We start from the raw sequence: 20698 nt of genomic DNA, 5'->3' as shown, positions 1-20698 counted from the left end.
GATAAATGTTTACACTTTTATTTATACTGACCTGAGAGAGCAGACGGGGTCTCAGCCAAGAAAATGATATCTCAGGCAGTGAAGCCCTCCATCAGTATTGCAGTGGCATGTCAGCCTGGATGTGTAGATTTTTTAAAAACTGCCGTTTTGGATATTTTCAGTGAATTTTCAGGAACTTGTAAACATGGAGGCGTATTGACAATTCGTATAATTACGCAATGAATAGAAACTGCTAAGCAATCACTTTTATTTTCCTCTTTGAAACTAAAACAATTTCTTAGAAAAATTAAAGCAACTACAACAAAATTCAGTGATTTAGTTTAAACTGGTGATGTTTATGGAAATCAATGGGGCACAAATGAGATCTCCAGACCATGAAGGCTCAGAGGACTTATTTAAATATTCATTCAGCACATTTTATGATGCATTTTCTGCATTTTTGGAGAGGAATTTCATACACATTCAAATTGCTCCTTTGACAGTTTCACTGAACTATCATTTATTGCGCTCTTTTTATTGGAAATATATCTTTTAACTCATTTTTGCTTTAACCTGAGAAATATCTTCATATACATCCCATTTTTCCCATGATAAAAAAGAGAATATATCGAAAACTCTTGGATTCCTTTCATAAAAGTAATCATTACCTACCATGTTCCTCAATCCATGAATTAAGGTAAAGTGTGCACACCAGTGCGATGAGATCATCGCTTTAAGACATTTGATGTCACTGATTATTACCTAGGTGACCTTTCCTTATAAAGGCCCCATCCCTGAATGACTTACTTGTTCTTTTTCAGAGGAAGCAAATAAATAATGCAAGAAAAGAACCAAAGGGCCAACAGGAATATCCTTCAAACTCAGATTTCCAATCTCAGAGCATTGGGAAGTAGAGATACCAGCTGAAAGTTTATGTCTTCTAGTGACCTGAAGGGGATCAGAGAGTTAATCACACATGGACGAGCTCTGGCAGCCTGACAGGGACATTTGAAAGTCATGGAGAAGAGAATATGTAGCTAGCACTTAGGTGTATAGGGAGTGTGGGCTACATTTTCCTTTGCCAACCCATCCGAAATTAAAAACGGGTAAAATTAAGTCATGATCGAGGTCTACTGCTGTGTTCCGTTCCTTAGTTTTATATCCCTTTCCTGCAAATGCTAGTGAGGGAGGGGGAGGCTAACTTTCTGGCTAATTTAGCTGCCGCCTGCTCTTCTTATTCCTACTTCCTTAGATTGTCTATAGGTGGCAGCAAGAAAATGGTGGCAAGGCTCAAAATTCTGCAAATGGAGAAAGTTTTCTCTCCCTCCAATCCCAGCACTTGCCTTTCTCCATCAAGGCCTTGAAAAACAGCAGGAACCCCTTTCATTTGCAGAGTTAAATTTGGGCCCATTAGTTTCCATCCTTGGCATTTTCATGTCTTTTTAACTTTTCCCATTTTCTCTTCAGGTCCCGCAGCACCACCAGGTTTTTGCATTAATAAAGTATCTCTCGGCAGGAGGAACATGGTTCTGCACGTTAAATAACCCTGATTTGGGGAAATAGGTAAGTGGTACTGCCATGAAGAGATGTTAATATGCATAATGTTCTTGGAAATTATTTTTAAATTAGAATTGTAGTAGAGTGTGTGTGTGGCTTAACTGGATTAAAGACAGCTAGTCTGGATGCTTTGATGTATGGTAGTTTTGAGATGTTAATTAGATAAACGTAAGTTAGTTAAAAGATAAAGTGTAATTTGCATTTTTAAATGAACAATTCAAAAGAGCAGGTGAAATCTTGCACCTAGCTGGGAGATGCCAAGCAATGTGTTTATATTACTAATAAAATCAATGGGATGAAAATGTTATTGTTAGAAGATGTGTCGTTAAAAGCCTAGTGATACCATGGAAAATTTACATTCAAAGGGGAAGCTAGCTATAAACAGAAAGGAGTTTTGTGTGTGAGTCAGAGGCATGTAAGATCTAACCAGCCTGTAAGCCAACAACTGTCTGCAAAGGACCCAAATTGCAAGGGACCTCAACTGGAATTCGTAAGGTCAAATGTGCTTTGCCTGATGTCTGTTGAAAGCCTATGGGTTATTGTTGCCTTGGTGAAGATTTCCCTGAGAGTAATTAATTTGGGGATTTGTTTAAAAGTTATATGATAGTAATTTGTAGACATGTGTAGTTGTTTAATTAGTTAAATTAATAAATGTTTAATTTAGTTTTATATTAAAAAAACATCTTGAGGCTTGGTGGTTTTATTCCTGAATTCAGAGCTGTATCTCAAACATACCAATTGAAAATATAGGTTATGACCATTGTTCAAGTTTCCCTCTGGGATTTAAACAACTCAGCTTTTACCAACTGCTGTGTCATAACAGGTACCTTGGGGTCGGAGAGTTGGTTCGAAGTTCCCCAGAGAGGAGACTCCTATCTTGTGCCTTTCTTAGATTTGGCTTGAAATGGTGGGTTGAAAAGCAAACACTTGTAAACAGGGAGCTCTATTGACAATTCATATGTATTTATACAATGAATAGACACTGCTGAGCACTCGCTTTTATTTTCCTCTTTCAAACTCAAACAATTTCTTAGAAAAATTAGAGCAACTGAAATGCAGTTGTGTCACGTATATGATTGTGTTGTCCATTACTTTTTCTTTGTTTTGATTCTATAATCATTTTATTTGTGAATAAATCTGGGCTGTAAAGTGGTTTCTACAAGTAGACCAATGTGATTCTTTTATCGCTCAAATTCACAGAGGTAATGCACACCAAATCATCAATTGATCACAAATCAGGATTAATTGTTAGACTTGGGATCACTTACTTGTGCAGAGAATAAAAAACACCAATAACCACTCATGAAAAACATGAGTTAACATTGGAAAGTGTCACAGAGTCTCTCACAACAGAAGTTATTGGAAAAAACATGAACCATTAGACTTCAATTTTTATATGGTTTTAACTCTGTGATGGACCTTTATTTATTCAGGCTATACCTATATCACAGAAAAATATCACTTTTGTGCATAGGACTTGTACCTATCTCTATACAGAATCACAATATACATAGAATTATACAGCACAGTTGGAGGACATTCAGCCCACCTGTGCCAGTTCTTTGAAAGAGCTATCCGGATCATCTCATTCCCCTGCTCTTGTCCCATAGTCCTGCAAATTATTCTTTTTGAATATCTGTCCAATTCTACTTTGAAATTTACTGTTCGATCTGCTTTCCCCAAACTTCCAAGCAGTGCACTTCAGACTATAACAACTAGCTGTGTAATTAAAAAATAATGCTCATCACCCCTCTGGTTCTTTTGCCATGTCTTTGTATAAAAAGTATTAAAGAAATCTAATATTGGGCAAGGTCAGTCACTGGTACACAAAAAATCAACAAAAACACCAAGAGACAACTTGCTCCTGCTTTAGTGTTTATGGCCTGAACCTACTTTGAGAACCTATGGATGAAGTTAGTTGTTATTTTCAGAAACAAACTATTTGACAATGCAGCATCTAATGAAAATTTCAAAGAGAAATTCAAGGGCAATCGTAGAAAGATATAATTTTACAGCACAGAAGAGCATTTAGCCCATCATATCAGAGTCAGCTCTCTGAAAAAGTAATCCAATTTAGTCATATTCCCTGCTTTTTTTTCCCATAACCTAGCAACTTGGCTCTCAAAATATATGTAGAGTTGGCTTTTTATAGTTCCTATGAGTATCTGATTCCACCATCCTTTATGTGAAATAATCTCAATTCCTCACTAGTTCTTTTGTCAATAGTTATATACCTATGATCTCTGGTTATCAACCCTTTTGCCAAAGGAAACAGTTTCTCTCAACTTGTTCTCTCAAAACCCCTCATAATTTTGAATCACCCAATTTGGTCTCTCCTTAATCTTCTCTAAGGAGAATAATACAATCTTCTTCAATCTATCCACATAACTTATGTTCCTTGTCCCTAGGAAACATTCTCTATACCCTCCAAAGCATTTAACATCCTTCTTGGAAAGTGTGGCACCCAGAATTGTACACAATGTCAATTATGGCTCAGTTGGTAGTTCTCTCATGAATCAGAAGATGGTGGATTCAAATTCCACCCTAGGGGCACAAAAATCAAAGCTGAGAGGATCCATAGCTGTACTGAGGGAATGCTGCACTGCTGGAAGTGTTGCCTCTTGGATGAGATGCTAAACTGAGGACCAGTCTGCTCTCCGGTAGATGTAAAAGATTCCATTGCACTATTTTGAAGAATAGTGAGGAGTTATCCCCAGTATCCTTGCCAACATTTTCCGTCAATCAACGTCACAAAATAAATATTATCTGGTCATTATCACATTGCTGTTTATGGGAGCTTGTGGTGTGCAAATTGGTTGCTGTTTCCTACAGTACACCCTAACTGCACCTCATTGGCTGTAAAGTGCCAAGAGACATCCTGTGGTCATGGAGTGCTATATAAATGCAAGTTATTTTTATTTTAGCTGAGGACTAACCAGTGATTTGTAAAGATTTAATGTGGCTTCCTTTTTTTGTATTCAATGCCCCCATTTGCAAAGCCAAGTATCCTACATGCTTTCCTATTTGCCTTATCAACTTGCCCTGTCAATTTCAAGGATTTGTGAATATGCACTCCCAGGTCCCTCTGCTCTTGAACCCATTCAAAATAGTATGGCACCCAATGATAATTCTCCCTCATCCGATATCACTAGTTTAGACCTGTTGTCATCAGTCTTCCTTTTCGGCTTAAGGTAGGATGAGGTAGGAGTTGGGAAAAGTTTGAATAATGTAAAGCAGGTGACACAAGTTTTCAAATAGCCATTTATTTATTTTCCTAAGAATCAGATAGATTTTTTTCTTCCAAAATAAATACAAACTGAAAAAACATTCTAGAAATTAAAGGAGTATCTAGTCTTTTTTTTGCTGGTTTGGAGTACTGTGCTCCCAGCCCAAAGTATGAAAGGGTTTGTAGTACAGTTGATTCTAAATGTACTTGTTTAAAATGGTGCTTCTGCTATGACACCACATCAGTTTGCTGCCCACTAGAATTACCTGCAAAAATTTAGAAAAGATTTCATGATGTCCATTTTAATGTACTCAAAGAAGTGTTTTCGCTGAAAGCCTAGAAATGTCAAGAGATGTTTACAAACAAAAAATAATTTAAAAATCCTTAACATAACAATGTACATTATTTACAATGGATTTGCCTAGGGCATAACTTTGAGCTGACTGAGCCATCGATTCATGTTCACCTGTTAACAGACAGAGCTTTTATATAAAATGCGTTTTCCAGGTAGACAACTTCCTTCTGCATTGCACTGTTTGGTGTCCTTGTTCTCCACCAATGAACCACCAATTTTGGTACCCATGTCCTGTGTGTAAAAGACCAGAGGGTTTGTTTTTTTAAATGTTTCTTCTCCTTTTGGAAAGCAAATTACATTAAAAAATATATCTCCATTTCGGAGGGGAGAGTCTACCCAACAAATTTTCAGGCTTCAATATTATTCAATATTACAATTTAAATGTAATTTTAGACCTGATGCAAATGTAATGAGGGATGCTGCAAAATATCACACTTTGTTGATGGTTTAGAGTTTGCTCAAAGAGGTGTTGCATCAGACTGTCTGAACCTTCATGCAGAAAAGTGCTCTTGTATGCTTGTTGGGGGAGAGGGCTTTTTAAAGGGTAAAAAAATGTGGTGGGGAAAAAGATAACAATTTTTCTATCTTGCAAAATGACAGGCATAAGCATTTCCGGATCAAGAATGGCAAGAGTACACAGCAATTCTGCCAAATCACCATTAAAGTTAAAAGTAAATAGCTATTTTTGAGGGAAGAACTTTTGAGATTTTGTCTTTCTGTACAGGTTTACCTTTAAAATGGAACTTCCTATTTAAGAACTAACCTTCCTGCTGGGTACTAATGGCCATGACAACTCCATTACAAAGATAAGCTGTACAGGGGAGCAGGATGTCTTTGTACTGAAACTACTTTTCTTGATAGTTAAATACAATTGTAAGTCCCTTCCAATACACTTAATGACCTTAGAAAGTTGTTCAGAATATCCCCTCATTCTTCCATTGATCATCTGATCTTGATTATTCTCCCTTGAACCACTTACCACACTAAACATGTAGAGACAAAACATGCTCAGCAGTTTTATCTTTCTAAACCATTCCTTTTTAAAAACTTTTAAACGTGTAGAATAATGTTTTGGCGGCTAGGGGTTTGTATTTATCCATAAGCAGCAAGCAAACACAACATTCTGCTCAAGTCTGCAAGTGGAACCCACTACTTTGATTTAATAAGGATTTGTAAATCCTTACTGTAAAATTCTGTTAACCATGGAATTCCAAAATGGACACTTGGGAGAATATCCTATCCAGATTCCACGGGAAAGGAAACATCAACATAGCTTTAGAGACAGGCTGCATAGCAACACTCGTGGTCCTTCTCTTGTTTGCAGATCTAATATCACACTTATATTAGCAGCACTTATACAGAGAAAAAAACAAAAACTAATAAAAAGAGTTAGATATACAATGTGAAAAATGTTATCAAAAATATAAAATAGATGGGAACAATTAAAAGAAATGGATTATTTCATTTTTCTTTAAAATATACAAATTTATTCTGTAAGACAAATAATCAAACCATTCCTTCTTACCCAAGGTGAGTCATCTTGTTAAACTCAGGGGTTAGCTGTGGTCAGCTGTAAAGTATGTATGACACTGTTTCAATAGGAAATGGTTGAGCTGTCAAACATAAACTGAACATTAGTGCCATAGAGCCTAGTGTTCTGAATCACTGCCCAATTCCACAGATTCTAACCAGTGCCAATCATCTTGAGTATTTTGCTACCTTACAATTTTCCTGCTGTTGTTGTGAGCTAGCATGTTTCAGGAAAGCAAACAGTAAACTCAATCATGTGAGAAAGTGAAAAATCCCTGAAGTAAATTAAAAATATTAAAAACTTCACTGTGGCACCTGTTCATTTAACAGACTGTCCTTCCAGGTGTATTCTGGAATGATTTTAAATAACTTGGGGACTCATGTCATGGACTATATAATATAGAAATATTGCACACATGGAGTTTCATTGCTGCATGGGCTCAAAGATTACTTTAGCTAAAACACCTTGAACAATCCAATTTCCTAATGACAACTGAGAGTCTAAATTGCTATGTATCTGTTGAGATGCAATCATTACTAAGCAAATAGAATTCTTTATTTGTTCGTCGAACTAATTTGAACTTCAAATCATCCAAAACCCCTCTCCACAAAATGTCCTTGAAGAATTAGAAAAGAGAAACAAGAACTGGGCTGCATGGAAAACTGGCTTAGTTTACTTAACCTAACTTAAAACTTGGGTTAGTTATTATTTATGATGAGAATTATTACTTGTGTGTTCCAATTTGGTCTAATAAACAGTGAGTGATTAGAAACAAACATGGAAGGAGAAGCTCAGCAGTTGAAGCACTGAATGCTACCCCAATATCAAAAGGGTTAAATGCTCCCAAAAGACAAGCCCACCAACTTGTTTCTCTTTGGGTTGGATACCAAGGCCATTACACGTGATAGATACTCCAACTTGGATGAACCAGTAAACACGCCCCACCCGCTTGAAACAAAAGTGTCTTTCTGCTTTCATTTAAAAGGTTTGAGAAATCCCAAACTGCATGCTCAGGAGGATGGCCCATGACAGAGTGGGCCCAGCAAAGGAAGAAAGGGGTTGGGCGTGGAAAAAAGAACAAAAATGAAATTAAAGAGCAAAGTTACAATTGAAACCACATATTTCAATAGAGGAGGTTCACTATCACAATTCAGCATGATATTTGATGTTGACTTGTAATTTAGTTGTGCATTCAATGGTGCAACAAGACAAGACACGAAATAACTGTTACTGTGTACGTACAGATAGTAAACTCAAGATATATTAGGGTCTATATTTGATTGGTTCTGTTCCTCTTTTTTGAAAAAAGTGGATTTGTCAATTTATGTTTTAGATTATTAGCAAGCTTTTTAAAAATTTCTCTTTATTTTTCACTGCCTTTTTTTTAATTTATAGACAAAACATACACACTTTGTTAATCAAAGCTGACAAAGTTATGCAGCAATTTTTTTTTAGTGGACACATTATTAAAGATCTATCTACATATTGAGTATCTTTAAAAAGTTCTGGCTTGTCCATGGTGCATTCACCCGCCTATTGCTAGATCTAGTCAGATATCCAACAGGTGGCTGTCATTTCAATTAAACAGTATAGAAAGGATAAAAACTGACCAGTTAATACTGAATGTCATCAAATAAAGCCTTGTACCATACTTAGCAGAGGTCATTAGCAGATTGAATGTACACTAGGTCATATATTCACAAAGCACACTAAAGGTATCTCATAGAAAAGCAATGATTACACAAACACCTCTGCTTTGATTGCTTGAATCGGACAAGAATGTGAATGGACTTTAAAAGCTAAAAATTACTGCTGGTGATATCAGTCAACAAACACAGTGCTGATTTTGCTATTTGAAAGGGGAACCTAATAGGTAATGCTTTCTTTAATTTTATATTCCGCTGTATGTTATTTTAATGTACTGAACATTCATGCATTAATACTGATAGCAATAAATTCTCGGCTGCAACTTCCATTTCAAAGTTCCAACAGTGATGTGTCCCCTATGCATTTGCAGCACAGATATCACTAACTGAAGGGGTCATTTGGCCCACCTGACTGCCTTTCTTCTGTGGCCCTGTCTATGCCTGGGTGTCCCTAGAGAGGGATAATGTGGTATCCGCTGGGATGCTTGAAGCTTTCTACAACTGTTGGGCACAGGAGGGGCTGAAGTGCACTGTTGACTTGGGTGATAATATTAATGATTAAATTTTATCATTTTCCTTTTCTTATAATTTGGAGGTTTATTTGTTGTGCCCTTTAAAAATGGTCACTTTTGTTAATTTGATTTCAATTGTCAACACCTGTGTCAATCAATTGGCATTTCAGACAAGTTAGATATCACCAAGTCGCGGTAAAAGCAGACACTAAAGTTACCAGCTTTGGGAATATATGTCATTCTTTTAAAGGGATATTCCAACCACACAAATGCATTAACCTCAAGTATTTGTCTATAAAATGCATGCCCATATTTGATTTAAAATGATTTGGAACATCTTTTTCTCCAGTAAGGTATTATAGCCCATTCCTCAGATCTTCCACGCAATCACAATCAGTGGAAATCCAACTAACCTGAATCTTTGTCAATGTCAATTTAAAGTCAGCCAAAAGCAGGTCAGTGCAGATTCCCTAAATGCTAAGTCAGGAAGTGCCCAGCCTCTGTTCGATGCTTCCCCATCACAGCATACCTTACGTATGGAAAGGTACAAGTCCACATTAAACCACTTTTTGATGTGGTACAATATGGCTTCAGCATTCAAATATTTCTATGTTCAACTCACCAAGGATGGCAGTTCTCCTAATGAAAGCCACCATAATTTTGGGAGTCTTGAGGCTAGGCACAATAATGTGATATTTTACCATTTACATTCCTCTTAGTCATTGCTTTCAATAAGCTGCATGAGTACTAGAATCCAGGGTTATGCAATGAAATATAATGCTTTCATGATCAGGCTCTGGAGAAAAAAATGGTAACCCAACTGAAAGATCAGCAAACTCATACTTTTTTAAAACATTTACTTGTAAAAATTAGATTCGGGATCTTATTTTGCAGAAAAATACTTAAGGACAAAATTATGTTGGATCTTTATCTAAGAATTCTGCTCCTTGAGAATATGTTTCCACATAAACTAGCATTTAAAAGCTAGTCAGTCGATGATTCTATATAAGAATCCATTTGAGCATTCAATGGAGATTGTACTCTCCTTTTGATCTCCTTAAACAGCAATAATGATGGGGTGGGGTAGAGAGGACAATATTTAATATTTGAACTCTGACCCTCGTAAAAACTATAGCAAAACATAAAACATCTTCCCAAGAGCAGGTGTTCTCATTGGTGCCTGTCAAAAAGCTATGAGTGGAGATCAGGGTTACTCCCAGGCTGATTTCAATCCTGGTGTAGCAATATCATGTTTGCTGACATAGTTACCATACTTCAACGGCATTTCAATGTGATCACAGGTGCTATTATTATTAGCAATACTGACAAGGACTGAAGTTTTAAGTAGTATCGTTAGACTGACACCAGTCCAGGACCAGCAAGATACCATCCCTGTCTACAATAACAGCACAGCTTAGGAAAAGCTGTTGGATATGGTACCCAAATATGATTTTTTTTCCTACACAAACAGCCAAAACGGGCAGGTCATCACGTTGTTTTACCAGGAACACAAATGGGGATATTTACGCTTTGAAAGGATGCATTTTATTTCTGCTTGCTTCACTCACAGGAGGCATCAACTCTTGCTGAGTAGAGTTCCACAGACACCAGCAACCCCAAAAGGTGCTAAACTTTAACGGTAAGTCCAGACTATCTATTCAGTACTACTAGAAAAAGTTGATATTGTCATCATTCAACATGTGCGTTTTTCAGTGGAGATTCAGTGGACAAGGGTTCACAAGCAGGGGTGTCACTGGATTATGATCAGAAGCAGAGACCCTGGCTAATTAATTCCCCTTTCACTCAATTCCCAACGTTGAGTTCAACTGTAGCATCTTCACTCCTACCCAAGCTGAAATCAGCACAGACTAGGGAGTGAATTGGCAGCTGCTTGGTTTGTGTGGCTCAGTATCATATCACCATTTACCCACAACGAGATCACCCTCGGAATAAAATATTCTAATTAATTGTTTTCCATTTCTCTGGCGGAGGGGGCTTGAAATACTTTACACTAAAAGTACTCCTCCCTTCACCAAGGAGACACACATAGAAAGTGTCCTAGCTTTCTTCCTAAAAGCTTTAGCTTTCAATTACAGATTCCTGTTTGAAGTAACACAGATGCAGACTTTCAGCAGAACTCACCATCTTAATGCACAATGTTAAATCAGGGCCTTTAAGAGAACAGAGGGCACCATGCTCCATTCACAATACTGTACCTAGTATTCATTTAGCCACTCACAGTGCTGGTGACTTATTCCTTCGGGCCTCTTATTAGGCCAGAAGTTGCTCCAAACCTTAAGGTCCTACAGCATTTATATGCCTGCTATTGACACAACACAAGGTTGTGTTAAATTACTCACCCCTAACCAAATATGATGTCTATTTCAGACAGAAAGTGGTGGCAAATTTATTGGAAATTGTCAACAACCTAATACTAAGGAAATTCTATAAAAACTAATTGGATTTAGCTGTGGCTGTGAATTGCTTTAAAAGTAATGTTATACATGGCAACAAATAAGGTAGTTCCATTAAGGAGACAACTTTTCCATATCCCCTTAGTAACTGGCTTTTCTGGAATGCACACAAATTATAAATCTAATAATTCTGCTAACTCATCAGCCTTTTTTTTTAAAAAAGACTTAAAGTCCAACTCAGAGTAGGAAACAATTGAGTTTAGAGGTTTATTCAATTACTCATGTAGCCTACTGATGGTACCTTTAACCAGTTAATCATCCACATTAATTAAAGTGCCCTCTCTGAGCAGATTCTACATCCCCTCCCCCACTAAAACACTCGCAGGTGAAACTATGACTGAACAGGAATGCAGAAGGTGATCATTTTATCACCCCACCTGTGCAAACTATTCACACACCAGGAATGTGAAAATGCAGCTCTACCAGCCTGTAAAGCGCCAATAACTGACTCTCATACATACTGTTCTGTCAAGAAAAACACTTCTGTCCAGCAATTTATAAAGTACTGTCAGCATAATTTAAGCCAAATAACAAAAAAAAAGTTGAAAGGGAGACAATATTATCTTTGGGTAAATTCTATGCTTAACTTGTTTTGCAGAAGGTCAGACAGTAACACTTTTACTGCAACTTAACAGGTAAGTCTAAGGCTAAATCTGAATGTACAAATGTGATTGTGTGAGAGAAACTCCAGAGTTACAGATAAATGTATGCAATTGTAAACTTGAATGTAACGTGGATAAGAGTAGTCAGGGTATGTAACTTCAAAAGCATAAGTCTTAACTAATTTTATAAGAGGAATGAGGACTTTGATTAAATTGCAGTGTATATATTAAATTATATATGGTTTGAAGTGTGGTATTTAGCAGCAGGCGTAAAATCACAATTACTGTCCCAAAACAATTAGAGTTGTCTTTATGTAATTTAGAAGTGGAACTGAAGTCTAGCAGTGAACTTGTTCACTTTCATTATATTAGTCGCTTTACTCCCCATTTAATACCTGAAAACCATTGACAGTAATTATTTCCCTCTGGTCAGAGCTCTCCATGCTCACTTTCTTTTTTAGGTCATCTGGATTGGTAGGGTATATTTTTCCTCAACTGAAAATTATGGATAAGTAATGTAATGGAGAAGTTTTAAGTTCTGGTATAGACCTGTCCTTTATAAGCAGGGTTTTCATAATGTAAATGTGAATATCATAAGAGACGGACTTTATACAGGAATTGTGAGTCCATAATATCACTTATTCATAATTCTAAGCAAGTAAAAGAGTTAAGGCAATCCATGGCTTCACAGTATCCGATGCTATATATTGCTAATTTTATGCTCTGAATTTAATTAAAGTGAATTATATGGCTTCTGATTTCGCCAACTTTATATAAAAAAAATCTAGACTTAGATTTAGCCAGATCTGATGACTGTCCCTTGCTTCAATTTATATGTTTTAAAGAATGGTTTGACTCGTGCTTAACACGGTTTAGTACTGCTGGAATAGCTGCTCTGCTTCCTGTTTTCAGAACCCTCGGCTGTCCATCGGCTCATGTCTAGCGGCCAGCACTGTTCTGTCTCTGCTCCATACTTTATAGTTTAAAATTCAGTGCTTTGAGACGGTGCTGTCTTCTGCATTTTACACTCAGTATCACTGAGCTGCAGGTCCATTTTTATTTTAAAAAAATAAAACATTAAAAAATGAATGAAATTTCTATGGTCAGTCAGTGTCACTGGAATCGCTGCTCTGTTCGCCCTGCACCTTGCTTCGATGCTGCATGGCACGATGATATGCAATCTGCACCGATTTCCTGATGTTTGATTTCCTCCCCTCTAACATCTTCATTTTATCCAGGGTCTGGTCCACACCAAGAGGAACAAGTTTTGTTCGAGGGAGCCATTGCCTGGGTAACAAGAACACATTATGTACCAGCATTGTATACAAGTGGCCTACTAAATATGTAAATATTTTCACCAACCAAATTTATTTTCCACTAAACAATCTGCTTCAATCTCCTCTTTCCCTGTCTAACCCTGCTCCTGCCAGTCAAATATACGTAAAAGTCAAATTTCTGAGACCCAATTTCTAGACAAAAAGTTAGGGGGTTGAATTTTACATGGCAAAGAGTCAGCACAGATACAATGGGCCAAATGGCCTCCTTGTGCTCTATAAACATCCATGTACAAATTGGAGCTTTATAATGGAGATCACAATCTCAAAACATACTCTATTTGGTAGACATTAGTATACCACTGATAATATAATTAACTTGTTTAGTTTATAGCTATTTGTTTAGAAGAAAACTTCAATTGTATTATTTGACTTAAATTCTAAAACACTATGGAAATTAGAGATTAACAGGTTCACTCTCATCTCACCAAGTGCTTCTTATGCAAAGCTGAAACGTGGTCCATTAGTGTAAATGGAAACATATAATATATATATATATATATATAATAGGTAAGAGGCCATTTAATTCACTTAGCCCTCTCCATTCAACAGATGATATACAACTTGCACAATTAAAAAATCCACTGAACTGATTTAGTTTCCTAGAGTGTGAATAACCACAAGGGGATAAAACCTTCCAAGAGGATCTTTTGCTAGAGCAATCTGAACTTAAGCCCATTACCTTGCTGTCTCATTTCTCCCTATATCGTACCCTGCTTCAAATATTTACTTACATTTCCCTTAAAAGATGCAGTGCATACTGCCTCAGTTACTCCTGTGGCAAAGTCTTCCTTGCTCTGGATAAGTACACTTTTCCTAACATCTCTCCTTACTCTCAGTGACGATTTTAACTTGGTGACTTCCCAGAACCTATAGCATCTCAAATTAATCTGATTCAACCCTGTGGTCTGAACAAGAAAGAACAGTTTCTTTAATATTACCATGTTCTCTTGTTGTCAAAGAAAAGAACGAGGTAGAGGTGTTCCCGTGCTTCCACGGTCATTTGTTCTCCCAGTTTGAGCACATCCAATGGTGGAACAGGGATTGGAACACCGTGATGGTACAGTCCTTCCCGAGGCATCTTCGGATCTATAATCTGTGGAAGCAGATATAGATATACAGCAGCATCTTAATAACTACATTCTCTAGAATCTTTGTGCTTTTCTAATATGGTCTATACCAGATGGTTTAAAAAATTTATTTTCCTTCTCAGCAATGTTACAAATACAAACTTTTAAAAGGATTTTATGTCCCTTTTAAATAAGGCTAAAATGTTGGAATGAAGGGGATCATGTGACATGCTCTGAATTCTGCCCAGCAACCAGCTTCGTGGCTTGGTTGTCAAAAGTTAAAGAGGAAAAAGAGGTTGGAAGATTTGCCTAGCGAGAGAGGAATCTCCAGGGTAACTCTCACCATGAAAGTCAGTCCTGAGATTAAAAGTTACCCAGCTGGGAAAGGAGAAAGGAAGCAGGCCATCGGGAGCGAAGAATAGTTTTGGACTGGTTCCAGTAGAATAGTGTCCACTTAAGGGACAATATAAAGTATAACCATGGCTAGGGATTTTTAGTTATTTTAAAAGTTAAATGGGAAAATTTTTTAATACTCTACGAGTTTAAGTTGCCTACAAATATAGTGTTTAGTCAGTGTTATTTTAGTTCGTTTGTTGCAGTAAAAGTCTTAAACCTTGACATCTTGTTATGCAATCTTTCCAGTCAGTCACTGGAAATTTAAATATTTTAAGTTATCGATCTCTGAGGATCGTAAGAGTAACCAATTGGTGCAATTTAAAATCTTCGCATCAGACTTATTCTCTGTAATGTAACACTAGTTGGAGTTTGTCCCATTAGAAGCTAACAGCAAGAAGTAGCACACATTTAGGAGTATACTCTACCCAATTCCTTTGTAATTGCAGTTTACATTGATATTTGTGGCTAGATTCTGTTGAGGTCTATCCACCACTGTTTTTGTATAGGAACCTGGACAACTCAACTATTTTATTAATGGCAGTGCAACATGTTAGAGCACTGACGTACAGTGCCACAGAGTGGTGGGACATGGATTCGCACCTATGATTCTCTGTGTGGCAAGTTCCTGATCTTGGCTGTGCCATTTTTCCTAAGGTCTATATCATTAAATCTCATTTTTCAAATGGAAGATATGGAACTCCGTACTATGCTGAATGATTTTAATTCGTTGCACATTGTAGAAAATTTTGAAAGTTTAGTTTTCAATATGGATATTGATTGACTTGGGCAGCAATGTTATCAGTATAATGCAACACTGCCATCTCTGTTCCCAAAGTAATACTGAGTCAAAACTGTCTAAATTGGATTTCCACTAGCCCCAGTATCAAATAATGGGGAAGTGAGGAAATGTATTCTGCTGATAGGTTATTATAAACCTAGCAGTTGCCCTTTCATTCTTATTAACAACATGTTTTATGGTTTAAGTTGTTCAAACTGAACACAGCAGATATTTTTGTACAGAGTTCCATAAAGTGGCATCATAAAGTTAATGACCACACCAATGGAGAGCCCTTGTTCAGCGACGTCAGTGCAATGGTACCACATTCAGGGGGAATTGAGCAAGGTATACATATTTAAATTCTAGTCACATCTGGATCAGAAATTCTATAGTGCAGGAAGAAATGGAAATAGATTTTATTGTGGATTATAAAACAGGAATTATTCTATCTATATGAACCAGATTTAGAGAGGATGGGAAGTGACTTTCCAATATTCATCTCTCAATCAACATTGCAAAAAGCAGATTATCTGGTCATTATCACATTGCTATTTGTGGGAGTTGTTGGCTGCAAATTGACTGCTTCATTTATACATTACAACAGTGACCATACTACAGCCAATGAAGTTTTTTTTGAAAAGTACTTTGGGATGTCCTGTGGTTGTGAAAGGCACTATATAAATGCAAGTCTTTTTTTTTCTCTTTCACTGGTCAACAGATCAAAGTTCAGCTTGTTCATTCTGTTTCCTAATGGGAGGTGCTGTCCTCAGATGAATATACTAAAAAATCGTATAATTTTGCAGAAAGGGTGAGACTTGTGCATTTTTCATAACTTAGAAATTAAATGGCAATGATCAGAAGTTGCACATTGTAAATGGACCAGCAAGGATTAGTTCAGAGGCAAACTTCTTGATTGCCACTGCAACCTAATTCACTAAGTCAAAGGACATACCAGAGCTGGGTAGGATGGGTATCCCCTGCACTTTGCCCAGACCAAATCCAGGGACTCCAATGGACTGTCCTCATCATCTGACATCCAGCCTGTAGACCGGCTCAATCCCTTACGCACTGTTTTATAAGAAAGAGATTTAGTACGTTCAACAGAGAAATTAAAGAAAGTTCTTTATGCAGTCATGCCATATGGCAGAAATCTTATCTGCTTCAAAATTCAGCTGAAATTTAGGAATCATTCAAACTTTTTAAACTAAATGTGGAAGGTAGAAAACTTGTTTTTACAGATAATTGAAGTCACTTGTTTTTATACTAGAATTATGAGTAAGGTTCAGATCTTCCATTCCAAATCAGTGTTTTGCCACACAAAATGCTACATGTCCTCACATCTGCATGCAATACAGCACATTTTTATATAGTTTGAAGTCCTTTAGATTAGCACACTGGACAAAAAGATATTGGGGAATACTACTTTGAAATAAAAGCCATTAAGATCCAACTGGCCCATTTTCAAAATGTTAAACAGTTATGATGAACAAACTTCTTCCCAAGTGATACCATACAAGAACCATAATGGGAAGTCAAGTTAAGATTTGTTAAAGAAGATCCTTCACTTGGAATCTGGGTTACTTCTACACAGTATGAGGGAGAAATGCTACATATCGGAACAGAGTGCAAATATTTCCACCAACATTTTTCCCAGGATGATGCCCAACCTATTTGCACTAACTAATGTAATGCTAGTGGGGTTAGCTGAAGCAAGATGTGCACAAAGATACATTCTGCTTTAGAACTGAGGAAAAACTGATTGCAGAGTGTGTGCAATGTACTGTTAAAAGGCATGTAATACACAGAAATGGCCAAAGCAATTCAAACCCCAATGTGAATTGTGACTGTATCAATAAAGAATGTTAAAAATTGCAATTGTTGAGAATTGTAATAAGAGCAGAAAATGCTGGAAACACAAAGCAGGTCCATCAGCAGCTGCAAAGAAAAAAGATGCATTAACCTTTTGAAAGTATACACCCAAAATGTTCATCTATTTTATCTGCTGTGTGCTTCTTGCATTTTCTGTCTTGCAATTATATTCTGGCCTTGTAACAAACTTTGATCTAATGCTTTGTAATCTTCATAAAATTCCATTTTTGTTACATATAGAAAACTTACTTTTTCTTACTCATTGCATGCTACATTGCTATGCAAATATATGCCCTAATATAGCATCCAGCGCATTTAATACACTGGCATTTTATACAATGTCATATATATATATATATATATATGTGCACATAGATGTGTGCATACACAATTTTTTCATGTATTCTGCTACTAAAATGTCGGGTGCTACTGCTGTTGTCAAACTTGATAGAATACACAACACTTTTACCTTTTCACCTACCTCATTCAGAAAAAACTTTAATCTTCCTTGCTTGACAGCACCGTTTGTGTTTATGACTTGATAGAAGGAAAATGTTTTAGAACTTAAGTGACAAATTCTAAAACTTTTTTTTACCCCCTCCAAATGTGGACTCACCACCATGTCCGTGCCTGCTTGATCCAATTGGATAGGATTCATTCTCTGTACAGGAAGTATCCTCACTACTATCTTCATGGAAATTCACTCGAGAAAAAGAAGGTTTCCCTCGACCCTGCTTCGAAGGGGTTGTGCTAGTGCAAGAAAGAAGACACTTTTTAGGATAGAAGCTTGTGGGGAGAGCTTGGAAAATGGTATCGTTTCCTCTACATACACACTAGTCTACTTGCCACCCTCCAGATAATGGGTGATACCCACTCTTGCATGTCCCTCTCAGTATTCATCTGCAACCTTTGACATTATGTTAGAGAAAAGTGGCACTATCACAAAATATGTTGCAACAAGGTGAGACTTGGGGGGCAATTTTAGCCTAACCAGCACATCGCAGATCTAACCCAGCCAGTAAAATAGAGCATCAGAGAGGAAAACATAATTACTCAACACTCCAGCTAGGCTGTTATTCAAAGAAAGTGGTTATATGTCATTAACTCTGTGTAACCCACACAACATAGTTTACACTGGAGGCCTACCAATTATATGTTGAATATAGACTTTGAACATATGCTTTTTAAGTCTGTATTGTTGCTTTGAACAGCAAATGTGACTGTTACACTCTACTGTAATTTGGTTAAAAACCCAGTTAAGACAGCCAAGTTCACTGTAGTACTGAAGAGGTGTTAGATTCTGTTGATTTACTCTGAACTTGAGTTTTACTTTTACCAATAAAAAAACAAACTGTGATCCTTCTAACTGTTGTTGCTGATAATAGTCAATACAATTTATCGTACATAATGAGCGCATTGTGCAGATACACATTTTTAAATCAATGAACCAAGGTCATACACAGCAAGGCCAAAAGCAGAGAAAATATATTTCTTGTCTACCTGAACAAGGCATCTTAAACCTTCGAAATGCACACCTGACTGAAACAGTACAAATTCCATAACAGCCATTATTATAGCCTGAATGAGACTATCCAATGAGTGCCAAACCTTTGTTTCACTTAGTAAATTTATTAGTTTTAAAGGAAAAGCATAGTCCTAAGTTTTGTGTAGTAAACTTGTGCCCACTCAAGTCAGTTGATATTGCCTGAGTTGGATCCTTACTATGGCTATAGGCAGAAAACCTGCCTCTCATAAATCTGTGCCGCATTCAAACCCAAGCACGAGAAGTTACACGACAAGATGCTGAGCCCCATAGACACCCAAATCATTATTTACCTCAGTAATGAATACATAAAAGAAAACTCAATTACCTAGTGCGGTCTGAAGCTGCACTGCTGCTCGTGCTGGAACTGGACTCGGTGTCAGAACTACTACGTGGGAGGCTTCGCTCATTCCGATACACACGGAAACTCTCATTCACGGGTTGATTGCCTCCATCAAACCCATTTGCTGGCAAACCTGAAAATGCAAACCAGATTGGAAAAGATGTGCTACTCATACAATATTTTAATTAATGGTCATTTTTCTCTTAATTCCTCACATAGTTCCATGTTCCGTACAGGAATTAGATGGGTTATGGCATTATAATCAGATCTTCACTAGTGGGCCTGTGGTTCTACCAAGCACAAAATCATGTCACCTATGCTACCAAAGCCAAATTAACATCTTATACTTTGGGTAACACTGGTAATAAGGGCCACAATTGTACAGGTATCTCAGGGTGCACCAAACTGATGATAATCCCAGAGTTTTGCTTGATTAATTTTCAGAATTAAGAAGGCATTACAAAGAACTTTACCTTTTTAAAGGTTGGGTACATTCCACCACAGAAAAGGTCTGACCTGGTCTATACACAAGGGGTCAATGGAAAATCCAGTCTGATGAGCCAAACAGTTTTTCTTTCTTTCCTTTGTTCTACCAAGGCTTTCTCACAAAATTCTTTTGCCATCATTCCAATAGAGCCCTTGGAGACTGACAGAGGAGGGCAAACTACAATTTTCTCTTTCTCTCTCTCTCTCTGTGATGGAAGTGTCAGTCAGTTACCTCTGCCACTTCCAACAACAAAGTGAAAATTGCAAATGAAAACTTGAACACAATTGCAGCATATTAGAACTCCTGTCAGGCACACCAGCAAGAGCTCAAAATGTTGAACATTATAACACTGTGCACTGCCATAAATAGCCCACAACGAAATATAGGAATATTGATGAGAAGGTAATAATTAACACAGATTTAAAAAAAAATCAATTTCTCAACACAAATGAAATGCTATATATCAAAGAAATCTTTTGTTTTCAGGTACTCATCGTGGTTACGAATTTCAGTGCTGGCAAACAGACTATTTTCCTGCCTGCTGTTTCCAGTGCCAACATCAAGTGCTCCCAGACTGAGTACTGCCAAGATCGATCAGGATAAGTATCCTCCACACTGCCTCAAAGATGCAGCCTCTCCGAGTCAGATGATGAGTAGATTTTCATCTTCACTGTTTGGAAGGTAATCTGGTGAAACAGATTGCCCGCTCTTTAAAAACACTATTAAGGCAAGCAATCCGCACTGCTAGATTACAGTCCAAAAAGCTAAACTTATGGTTTAGTACCAGTTTATACTAATTTACAATCAGCAACTAGACTGAGGTGGCAAAAATGCACCTTATATGGGAACCGCATGACCCACACAAAAAGATGTGCATTCCACCAATAACGGATAGATACAACATCAGGTCCTACAGTTGAAAAGTCATTGGGATGCATTTTCCACCTGCTAACTACAAATGGTGATTAACTTTGTCCAACATGTTAACTGACTGCT

The 20698-nt window shown here is 37.1% G+C and overlaps 1 protein-coding gene and 1 long non-coding RNA gene across 7 annotated transcripts in view; one reads left to right on the top strand and one right to left on the bottom strand.

Moving 5' to 3' along the window:
• Window positions 1–4783: 4783 nt before the first annotated feature.
• LOC121279709 (peregrin-like) overlaps window positions 4784–20698 on the bottom strand; it is a 41467-nt gene continuing 25552 nt past the window's right edge. For both annotated transcript variants that reach the window (XM_041190952.1, XM_041190953.1), the window contains 6 exons: window positions 19201–19348; window positions 17946–18079; window positions 16413–16528; window positions 14158–14312; window positions 13028–13169; window positions 4784–5348 (listed from right to left, as the gene is read on the bottom strand). In XM_041190952.1, the coding sequence (XP_041046886.1) occupies window positions 5232–5348; window positions 13028–13169; window positions 14158–14312; window positions 16413–16528; window positions 17946–18079; window positions 19201–19348 (812 nt within the window). In that variant the 3' untranslated portion in view covers window positions 4784–5231. The remainder of the gene's footprint in view (window positions 5349–13027; window positions 13170–14157; window positions 14313–16412; window positions 16529–17945; window positions 18080–19200; window positions 19349–20698) is intronic.
• LOC121279710 lies at window positions 9995–18686 on the top strand. 5 transcript variants are annotated; one of them, XR_005943482.1, is made up of 4 exons: window positions 9995–10445; window positions 11879–11915; window positions 13121–13173; window positions 17981–18686. It is a non-coding gene; the product is annotated as an uncharacterized LOC121279710 (long non-coding RNA). The 5 variants fall into 5 exon arrangements; XR_005943480.1 differs by having other exon boundaries at window positions 13121–13226; XR_005943484.1 differs by lacking the exon at window positions 9995–10445 and adding an exon at window positions 11626–11782.

This window comes from Carcharodon carcharias, chromosome 7, assembly GCF_017639515.1.
Source record: "Carcharodon carcharias isolate sCarCar2 chromosome 7, sCarCar2.pri, whole genome shotgun sequence".
Taxonomy (NCBI): Eukaryota; Metazoa; Chordata; class Chondrichthyes; order Lamniformes; family Lamnidae; genus Carcharodon; species Carcharodon carcharias.
Note: the sequence above shows the minus strand (reverse complement) of the source record. Positions and strands in the feature narration are given on the sequence as shown.